Source organism: Cebidichthys violaceus, unplaced genomic scaffold, assembly GCF_023349555.1.
Source record: "Cebidichthys violaceus isolate CVI_PGR_0920_01 unplaced genomic scaffold, fCebVio1.0.p SCAF_72, whole genome shotgun sequence".
Taxonomy (NCBI): domain Eukaryota; kingdom Metazoa; phylum Chordata; class Actinopteri; order Perciformes; family Stichaeidae; genus Cebidichthys; species Cebidichthys violaceus.
The window spans coordinates 455,771-467,275 of NW_027176950.1; the positions used below are offsets into that span (position 1 = coordinate 455,771).

General features: G+C 41.3%; 1 protein-coding gene across 8 annotated transcripts in view; it reads right to left on the minus strand.

Moving 5' to 3' along the window:
* LOC137891916 (rho GTPase-activating protein 44-like) overlaps positions 1–9,289 on the minus strand; it is a 60,884-nt gene extending 51,595 nt beyond the window's left edge. For all 8 annotated transcript variants that reach the window (XM_068736735.1, XM_068736742.1, XM_068736740.1 and 5 more), the window contains exon 1: positions 9,020–9,289. In XM_068736735.1, the coding sequence (XP_068592836.1) occupies positions 9,020–9,072 (53 nt within the window). In that variant the 5' untranslated portion in view covers positions 9,073–9,289. The remainder of the gene's footprint in view (positions 1–9,019) is intronic.
* Between the last annotated feature and the right edge of the window lie 2,216 nt (positions 9,290–11,505).

Here is an 11,505-nt window from a genome sequence, read left to right on the forward strand (position 1 = left end):
AATATATATAATATGATATAATCGGATGTATGGTTGTTTGTATTGCACAGTGGATACAAACAGATGGCCCTTTTCCTCTGACTCCATTGACTTGACTTTTTATATTCAGGGCGGTAAAGAAAGCCACTTTGTTCTGTCATATGTCACACTGAAGCTGATTTACATTTGTTTTAATCAAAGGTGAAATGCAGAATAAGAAAATCTCCTTTCCCCCTGCTGAGTAGCTCATACTGTCGTGACAAAGAAGAATAATCGCTGTTGGAAACTCCACCAATAGAATAATATGATAATAGAATAACCACCTCGGGGTTGTATCCCTCCACCAACTAGTCACGTTGCAGTTTACATCCTTATCTGTCTAAAACGTCGTCACCTCATCATCTGATCCTGTTAAACACACGTGTGAAACTGTCAGAATTACTGTATGAATTCTTGAGTTGTAGCCAAAAGCGTGTTTTGTGAGGTCACAGTGACTTTTGACCACTTCCTCCTTAAACACAAATGGGCATTTGCGCCAAATTTGAAGAACTTCCCTTTAAGATGTGTTCAGGAGAACGGACGGACGGACATGCCTACATCCACAGCTGATGATGTCATTTGTATAATATTTGCAGCGCTCACCCTTTTCAATTATCTGTGGAATTGTTCTCGGTTTGATTGAAATAATAAGCCCAGAAAATGCAAACAATACTCGCTGCATCACTGCAGGAGATCTCTCTGAAGACAGATATGCTGAGGCAGAGGGAAGAAGAACATCCCTCCCATTAGAGTGGGAAATGAAATGTGTCTGGCTCTTTCTGAGAGGGCCGGCACCACGAGATAATGTGTAAATAACGAGGACGGCTTCTCCACTCCATCAACCCAACCGGTAATTTCAGACGGTCCAGAGAGGACTTCAAACAGATCAGTGGCTTTCCAAGGTCTGCCACTGTGGGCAGAAATAAAACAGCTCGGTTTGGGCTACAACTTGAGCTAATATCTGTTTACATTTTGGCAAATTGGCACCATTAAAAGTACGGCGAATTAACTATGAGCAGCTTCTTTTTGCAATGAACCGACAGACGTACAGACAACTATCACCGGATCGGTTTGATACTGAAGAAAACTTTAAAACGTGATGATTCTCAGGCAAGTTCTGGGTTTACAGGGAGCGTCTGTTTCTTCTTCGATGATTTCTAAGCAGATTTATGTGACACATATTCATGACTATTTACATGGGAGGTATGATGACACATGATATCTCAACAGGAAGTCACACTGCATGTAAAAATATGTGTGTTATATCAGATTCGGCTCAGAGAAAGTGTACGACTTTTGGTGAAATTTTCTGCAATCAGGCCGCAATTTAATTGTCTTAAAGTTAGGACTCTGCAATACTTCAATATGATGATAAATCATATTCTGATTATTATTATTCATCTTTCAAAGGAATCATATTGTGATGAAATCATACATCGAGTTATTTGATACACAATTACGTCGTCTAATTGATCAAAAATAAGCACACACAAAAAATTTGATCAAACTAAGACAGACTATTAATCTGATCACTCTGTATTTGTGCGCATGCACATAAACATAGGAAGTGCATAGCTGTAAATATTACCTTATTTGTTCTCTACAATTTTACTTGAAGCATTTTGCACTAAAGTTCTTAATTAAAGGAGAAAATACTCTACTTATCATTTGTCAAACACAAAAACAGGCTTTAAAATGTGATTATTTGATGCTATATCTTAAGATATATATCGTTGTTGGGATATTAAATGACCTGTATCCTGATAGAAGATTTTGTCCATAACGCCCAGCCCAACTTAAAGTACCTTAATTTCCTCTACAAGTATTCTAGTGACAGACTCTTCTGTAAGTGCTGACCTCCAGCTGTTTTTAAAACACCTGCATGCACCTGTCCCCGTCTGAGAACCTCGGCCTCCAACGGATCAACAGCGTCTCCTCAAGCTGCGCTCCATCACAGTTCAGTACAATGTTCACCGGCGGCGGACTGGAAGCTCATCAACACGAGCACCCTCGTCTGCATCAGTGGACGACAGGATGTTACTTCCGGCTCGGCTGCACTCGACCCGACAGCTCTGAATGAGACGTCTGCACGCCTGCATCAGCATGCGGTCACTTGAGTGGCGTTTCCAGAACAGGCTTCCCAATTAGTGTCCATTACAACAGCAGAAATACTGCAGGAGCTCTGGCAGTGTTACCCTCACACACACACACACACACACACACACACACACACACACACACACACACACACATTCCCCCTGTGTGATGTCATTTCCTGCCCTGCTCAGGCCCTGGAGCACTCGGGTGTTTTTAATGGTCCTCGGAGGCTGTATGTTGTTTTTAAAGTGAGGCGGGACCCCGTTACAGCTGAGCTAATGTTTCCAGGACAGCTGTGTGTTCGACACACAGGAAAAAGGTGGAGCACCATCGGGCGATCAGTTGACTTACGTCAGCGACGACAGAACTGAGGGACCCTGGTAGTCCCCATAACATGGGTGTGGCACAGGACGCCATGTGATCAACGCGTACGCTTGTGGGGAAACTTGCTTTTTATGCTGCCAGTCTGTCTTCATGCATGTTGGTGTTAAATACACAATATATGGAAAGTATGTGGACACTCCAGGCCTCATGAGTAGTTTGAGTTGAGTAGTTTGTTCATAGTTTGGGGTCCCGTTCAAATAAGGAAGAAACCTCCGGTTCTGAAAAGTGAAGCCAGTGCTTCATGTGTTAAAGCTGCATTCTCTCTAGTGTCCATCAGGGGGCGACTTCTCTGGTTGTATAGAAGTCTATGAGAAAATGACTCTACTTCTCTCTTGATTTATTACCTCAGTAAACATTGTAAACATGAGTTTATGGTCTCAATCTCCAGTTTCAAGTCTTCTTCAATACAGCATGATGTTCATTTAGTAAATTATGGTCCATTTAGAGTCAAACAGACCATAAAGCAGGGTATGATTTAGGGGCTACACAGTGATTGACAGGTCTCTCTACCAGAGACGTATACGGCGTCTCTACGTCACTCCTCAGTCCAGATATGTGGTCACTTCCTGTTTAAAGTTACATTAAAGTTACTGTACATTCACAAAGTATTTTACACGACACTAAACTTTTACTTTAAAATTCTTCTTCCACCACTGAAAAAAGAATATCTTTAACTTTAAATATGCAAAGATGAGGACAAAGAATAACGCTTTAAAGATGTAAAACCACCTCCTTCCTTCAATATTTTAGTGAGTAAACTGGCAACTTGGAAACATCCTGTTGATGGATATTTCCAAACTTAGTAAATAAGAAAAACTATTTTTCTCTGCTGTCATGAGCAGCACTAGCAGCAGCAGAGCTGAGGGGGTTGTGCGTCTGTCTGCCGGCTCCTCAGTGGATCAGCAACAACCCGAAGCAGCGCCTCCATCATCACACTCCAGTGACTTCAATAACGCTCCACTGGCAGTGACATCTCCCTCAGTGACTCCCTCGGTCTCAGCCCCAAAAAAAAAAACCCCAAAGAACATTGACAGACAAGTCCAGAAAACATGTCAGCAATGCTTCTTTTTTTTTTAAACCCCAAATCTAGTGCTTCTGATTTACCGGATTATAAACCCCATTATGTAATTAAAGGGACAGTTCACCCCAAAAATCTAAAATAGATATTTATCCTCTTACTTTTATTATTGTTATTTATCAGTCTAGATTGTTGCCTAGTTTTGTGGAGATGTCAGCGTTCTCACCAATATATTGGGACTATATGACACTCGACTTGTGGTGCTCAAAGTGATTGATGATTTTGGGTCGAACTGTCCCTTTAAATCTGAAACAGGATCCAGTTTTATGAATGTCAGTGTTGCCCATAGACTGTATACGTGGACTGCTGTTTTGAAGCCTTGAGTTCGGCGATTTGGATTACGGCCATCACCGTGTTGTTTTTTGGCAGCCAATGAACAGAAGTGACTATATTTGGAATGTGGAGGAGTGACGTAGAGACCTGTCAATCACAGTAGCCCCGCCCAAAAGCATACTCCTCTTTATGGTCTGTTTGACTCTAAATGGACCATCATTTACTAAATGAACATCATGCTGTATTGAAGAAGACTTGAAACTAGAGATTGAGACCATAAACTCATGTTTACAATGTTTACTGAGGGAATAAATCAAAAGAGAAGTAGAGTCATTTTCTCATAGACTTCTATACAACCAGAGGAGTCAACCCCCGATGGACACTAGAGAGAATGCAGCTTTAAGACATGAAGCATCGGTTTCACTCGGCAGAACTAGAAGATGACTAACTCTCATGTGATTTTGTTGCAATTTTGTAGCATCTCCCATAGACTCAGAATTACAGTGAAGCTAGCGGAGGAGGGTCAGCTTCCGACTGCTTACAAGAACTCCTCATTAACAGACTCTCATCATGATTCATGAGGACAACTCGGACAGGTAGGTGAGCCACCCACACACACACACACACACACACACACACACACACCTTCACTTTTTCACACACAGACAGTAATGCCTCTACTGATGCTCATAAAAGAAACCCCTCCCACCCGCTGTGTGAATCAGCGAGAGGTGCAACACCTCACGCTGTAAACATGAAGTCATCCGGCTTATAGTCCTGAGCATTAACACTAAATGATTTCCCTCCCAGGACAGCATTATTCACACTGTATTCAGCATGAACAGCAGCCTCGCTATGAATACTAATCATGTTCCAGATAAAGGCCAATCAATTATCAAATCCAGAGGATGTTGTTGGAATTAGCGCACGCATACAGCACCGTGTTTGACAAATGGGTTCATTATCTTTCAGCCGGATGGTCCGGCAGTCGAGTAGAGTAACGTTTATACATAATTTATGTCCCCCGCCCCGATGGAGCCATTTGTACTATTCTGATGTATTTATACTCCCAAATCTCGCTTCAAGAGCAAAACACTGAAGGCGCAGCACTGATGGGATGTCAGCAGGGTCACGACAGCAGAGTGGACGAAGAGACGTCCCGGCTGCAGGAGGTCAGGGACTGATGGGGATTACAGGACATCCATGAGGACCCTCAAACCCACAAACAGACACAGAGGCTGAATCCAAATGTCTGGACTTCCAAAATCCACAATCGATCCAAGTCGGCTTGTAATGCATGGAACTAAAATATGAGTTCTTTACTCTTAGTACTCTTTCTGCTTGTTTGCAGTCAATGTTGGAGTTGGACAAACATCGTCAAGTTCATACCGATGAACACAAGCGAGGTCTGATGTCTCATTCAGTGCTTTTTATCCCGTCGGGGCTCAGCACTCTTGATGATCAATGCCCAAGAACCTGTTGTGAAACACACAACTACATAAATTGGAGGTATATCTTTCACGGTGTCTTTATTTTGAGTTCCTTCCTCCGTGAATCTCAGCATCAAACTGAGCAGCGGCGACAGATTAAACAGAGTGACAGACGGGAGCAGAGGTTTGTGAGCACCGCGGGGGGACACGTCCCGTCCTCCTCCCTCCTGCCGTGACAATATCGAATGAAGCCAAACAAACCGCGGCTGGTTGTTATCGAAGGGACACCGACAGAGCGACAACAAAGCCCAACGCCAACACCAGAGAAAACGCAACAAAAAAAGTCCTTTTGGCCTAAGGTTCATGCATCAATCAGAGTCACCATTTGTTCCTGCAGCACAGAATATATGACAGGTAGGAGACAATAATGCATGAAATGACTAACACAAACAAAATAATGAAGCCATTAAGGGGCATGCCTGTTGTTCTGCCTCTCTTCAATCATCGAAGCTAACAGACTTGACAGTTGATAACGGTTTCAGGTTGAATGCAAACAACACGTTGCTGTCGCCTGCAGCCTGAACGCTCCACGGTGACAAAAAGAAACAATTTCCCAGCCCGTCGATGGAGATTAGAAACCCATTTTTCCAACCTCTCCTTAATAGATTTCTTTCATGCTTTCAGTTTTTGTATCTCACATTGACAAACCGGGACAAACATCTATTTTCTGCTTTCCAGGATGAAACACGTTTTTTTTATTTTTATTAAAGAGACTCTTCTGTCCACAAACCGTGAAGTCGAATTACAAGCCTCTTTTCGTTTATCTCCAACACACACACACACACACACACACACACACACACACAAAAATGTGAATGAGAAGATGAGTTAAAAATACTCTGCAGTAGAAGTGACAGAGCCAAAAGAGGATTAGGCCTGCCCCCCCCCCCCCACTGCCATAACCTTGCTGTGCTCACACACAGTTACACATTTTCATTCAGTCGCACAGTTTACGCAGCATTACGCAGGATTATTGGTGCAGGCGGACTGTTCCAGAGATGAATCTCGCTGCGTCTGAACCTCTCTTGACCTGAATCCTTAACTGGAGCGATGCAGCGGCAGCAGCAGTGTCGTCGTGGAGGGAGACGCTTCATTAGTTTCAGGATGCTCATGTTGCCTGTTTGGTTTGTTTTGTTTTTTCTCCTGCAGAGAGCGAAAGCTATAAAGAAGACAGATGGACATTTTTGCAAGCTCCAAATGTCGCTCCGATGTTAAAGAAAGGCAGAGAGAACAGATAAAGCGTTTAAATGTTCCCGCAAACTTGATGGAGGGGAAACAAAACAGTTGAGTTAGATGCACCTCTGAATGAACATTATATTTGGGCATTTACAGAATACCAAGTGTGCATAATCAGATAAATGATACGGTAACGCAATATCAGATCTGTGCATGCAGAGACTCGCTGATAACCGGTCCAGAGCCATTTCTGATACAGGTATCAGGACTAGGGGAGGAGTATACTGATCACTGTTCATCCTACAAAGGGCTAAATACTTCTCACACCTGTCATTTGGTTTGTGTTGTGTATTGTTCTTAAATGTGTGGGACATAAGGAACCTGCAACATGAACCAGGGTGATGCGGGGAGTGAATATCACACACTACCTGAGCGGCCAGCGGTTAAAGTCTCTACGTTCTAAATATGACTAATTGCCCTGCTGCTCTGCTTCTTATGATACCGGTTAGAACTCATTACTGGGATGTTCCGCCTCACTGGGCTCCGGTGCTCCGGCTCAGATGAGGGGAATTAAACAAGCACACACACACACACACACACACACACACACACACACACACACACACACACACACACACACACACACACACACACACGATTATATGTTTATATACTTACAAATAATTGGTTGGTTTTATCTGTTAAAGTGCATTACAGCTTTTGTCCCTTCCAGCTCCAGTGAGGCACAATTCCAGTATTTTTTTTATTTTTTATTAATGGGTAAGTGTCCTCCAGGGGGATTTCTGATACCTCTGCCAACTCCACTCTGCTGGGCATTAGCTTGCAGTAATACCTTTTTCTCATTGATTTGTATCAGCGCCTCCGCCTTGCAGTCTGAGCGAGGTGCAAGATGGCTCGACACAGAATCCCTTTCGGTGTGCCAGCGTCGTCGTTTACCGCCGTCGGCCCGAAGCAAAAACAAACAAGCTCGTAGTGCATTTACACCACCTAAGCAACGCGTGCGCCGCAGCGAACCCAGGAGCGAGTTATTCCGGCTGCAAATCAACCTGTCTTCTGATATATGACAGGTCCTCTTGATTCGGTTTTAAGGTTGCGCAACACTTAAACAACAATTGATCCAAATTGCCCAAGGGCGCAGTGTTGACATGTGACATGGACTATCAGTTAAGAGCTGAGGGTGGAGTTGACAAAGACTGAACATCTATTGGGAACTAAGCTGCGGCTGCACCTTCGGCTGTGATTCCTCACAACAACAACGGCCTGCAGGCTCAAAATAAGGTGCAACAACACAAGTTACTTCCTGATATAATAAAAGAGGCATTTAGAGCTTCTTTTTTTTTAAACTATGGGAGCCAAAATGGGTCATGTTCGTTTTGACTATTATTTACTGAGCCTCGGGTCCCGGCTGAGAGATTAACAAACTCAGGGGAACAGACACACATTGATAAGAAGTAAATCACATAAACCTCAATCTAAAGCATTATCTCATTTGCATAATATCTGATTGCAGCTTCGTGCACTCAGGATTTACGAGGATTAAATCACATCTACATGCATCAACCGTGAAGTGTCGCCGCGTTTGAGCGGTAAAGTATGCGAGGCGCTGAATAGAACCTGGACAAGCTCATTCATGAGCTTGTCACCGAACAGTAAAAGTCACTCTGTATAAAATATATAATGAATATTAATCAAGAGATGTGCCAATATATACTTTTGTTGACATGCATGCATGCATGCAGGAGGTCAGAGAAAGACACTAAAATGCATCTGTATTAAGGATACAGATGCATTAACATATATAAACTCCGTTTTTACTCATATTATCACTATTTATTGGAGTTCCTCAAGGCTCAATCCGTGGTCCTTTTATTATTACTATTCCCATGCTTCCATTAAAACAGATTAATAATTCACCTATCATACTTCTGCAGATTTTCTCTGACCAATAAGTAATTTCGTGTCCATGTTTATGCTCCATGAATGGGATGCCATGTTTGCATCCTACATCCACATTGTATTGTCCTCCAACCACTGCATTTAAATCAAACATCTGTGTCCATCAATGATGACACACTTCCCTGATTAAAAATAAAATAAACACATGGGCCCTGGGTGATCTGTGCCATGACTCCCCGCAGCAGGGTGCAGCAGCAGCAGCAGCCCTGCTCTTTGGGTACCATGTCCGCTCCCTCCTCATCTGTGTGCAGATATACGCTCCTCCCATGCTGGGCTCAATCAATCTCACACACACACACACACAACGCTCAACACTGCAACTGTGACCTCCACTGACAGTTAATGCTTTGTGCAAATCAAACCAGCTGAGCTGCAAGAAAAAAAGCAGCTCCATCGAGTGAGTGACTGTAAAGCTTGCAGCCGAACACAGCCGACACATTCCTACTGTGGCTGTTTTGAGTCGCAGCCAATTACAACGCACGATATCGTGCGATATTAAACGCGTTTTCGTAAATGCAGCTCTTACCTGCCCACAGTCTGGTTGGCGAGCTGTCTCATTCGGTTGAACTGCTTCTTCATCTTGTGTTTTTCTGCGTTACCACCGGGCGGTAGAGCCACTCCGCATATCTCATTGATAAGAATAAAGTCTGGATCTGATCTACGGCAGGCGAGGAGGGTCAGCCTTTAAACATCCACGTTTTTTAAGCATCCAGTGTTTGAGGTAAAAAAGCTCCTCATTGTAGCTGATGAGTGTCTCCGTCCTCCGCGTCGCTTCGCTGCTCCAGAGATGCTGGACCGATTCCTCCTCTCTCCCCCCTCCCCTCCCCAACACTGACAGCTCGCTGGCGACACGACGTCCCCAACCGGTGCACTATGGGAAATGTAGTTTAGTTAAGTTTTTTCCTGCAAAGCATTTTTTCAAGAAAATAAAAATGTTATAAATATACACTTTTTGCAAGGCTCAACCGGAAACTGTGCTTCATCTTTTCTGGCAGGCAGTACTCTAAAAATTATGACTTATCTAAATTATTATTGACTTTTTATTATTTATTATATAATAATTTTTCATTATTTTTATTTTTTTAAATTTGTCAAAGACCCCTTTTTAGTGTTTTTTTAACTTTACATAAAATGTATTAAATACTGTACAAACAAAGAGGACACAACAACTGTAACGGCATGCATTCCCTGTTGTGTGCCTTAAATATTTCCCCTTTTCTTTTCATTATTTACTTACTTTTTTAATATTTTTATGTATTTATTTTTATTATCATCTGCAGTTGTCCCCCTAGCATGTACGTTTGAATCTGTGCATTTAGTTTTTTTTATATTAAAGTTGTGAAACTGTAAATGTGCAATTTGTTCAATAAAAAAAAGATGATTTCAGCTTTTCCATTTTTTCCATTTTTTTATAGTTTAAGTTCCTCCAACTATGTTGCATCATAGACTCAGTAGCAGTAAAGTTGACTTATTAATACCATTAATTAATTACATTGATGTATTGCCATAATCTGGATTAAACAGAAATATCTATATATGCATTTTAATTTGTTGCTTGTTTTTTATTTGACACATTTTTATTGTTAACTGATTAAATGATATTACACCCACGTATTAGTTTAAGTATTATCAGTGAAGGAGGATAATAAACACACTATCTCCTTAGAACTCAAACATCACTCAACATTGTTTTACGCCTTAATGAAGAATTCAGCAATACAGCATTGATGTTGCTATTAAAACTCCACTTATTTATTTTTGTCAATATTGTTGTTTTCATAGATATTAATACTGCTTTTTCTGTCTTTCAAAATAAAGTCATTAAATAGTGTTCAGATAAATCAATGCAAAGACAAGGGGAGCCATCATGAAACCCAAAATATAAAATATAAAATTCTTTATGTTTTCAGAAAGGGGATAAGGAGAACACAGGACATGTGATTAACAGAGCCAAGACACACACACACACACACACACACACACACACACACACACATATATATATATATATATATATATATATATATATATATATATATATATATATCCAAAAAATAACCACGCAATTTAATTTACACTTTAAGGGTGGCATAGCACAATGGTTTCCAATTTATTGTCAGAGCCCCCAAAATGGCCCCAACATGAATCACAGGATGGTTGAATGGATGAGAATGAAATTAAAAATATATTCTTTTACCCCTTAAGAAGTCTAAAAACCCTTCAAACTATCTGAAAAGGAAAATTGATTGACTTTAATTGAAAAGCTTGCATCCACACTGAGGCTGTTCCCTGAGGAGGGGTCACAAGTGGACAGTGATTTGTTTTAGGAGGACATCAACGATTAGAGAAATTGATTCTTTAATAACCAGAGTGAGAACAGCTTAAGGTCAGCAGGGTCTTAATAACCCTGTGAGCTTTGCACAAAAGACATAAAAAAAACTTAATTGCTGCCTCAGAATAGTTCCTCTGAAGCCCATGATACTAACCATTATTTATTAAACCTACATTGTTTTGAATTGATAATAGTTCTTGATTTAATGAAGAAATTGAGCACATTTAAGGTTAAAATAATGCGTTTTGCTAACTCAATTCATTTAAAATGCTTTAAACATCTAGATTATTTAGTATTTTGCAGGTTAATTATCTGAAGGCCTGTACTCCAAATGCCAGACATATTGGCCCACATATAGTAATATAATAGGCCTATTTATAGCCCACAAAAAGGACATGTCAGTATACCTCAATATTCATGAGGACGTTGTTAATTATCCATAAAAGCTTTATTGCTCATCCAGGTGAATTTTCACCGTCAAGTTCAGTGTTGATGACAGATTTTAAGATGTGTCCTAGATATAAAGCGTTAACTACAGTCGCTGGATGTGATGTTTGGTGAGAACATTCACTTTGTGCAGGTGAACAGCATCCTCTTGTGGCTGTCAGAGTCAAGCAGGAAACTCCTGCGTAGCTTCCACTTCTGTTTGATCTGCAGCAGCAACAGTGAAGACAACGCTG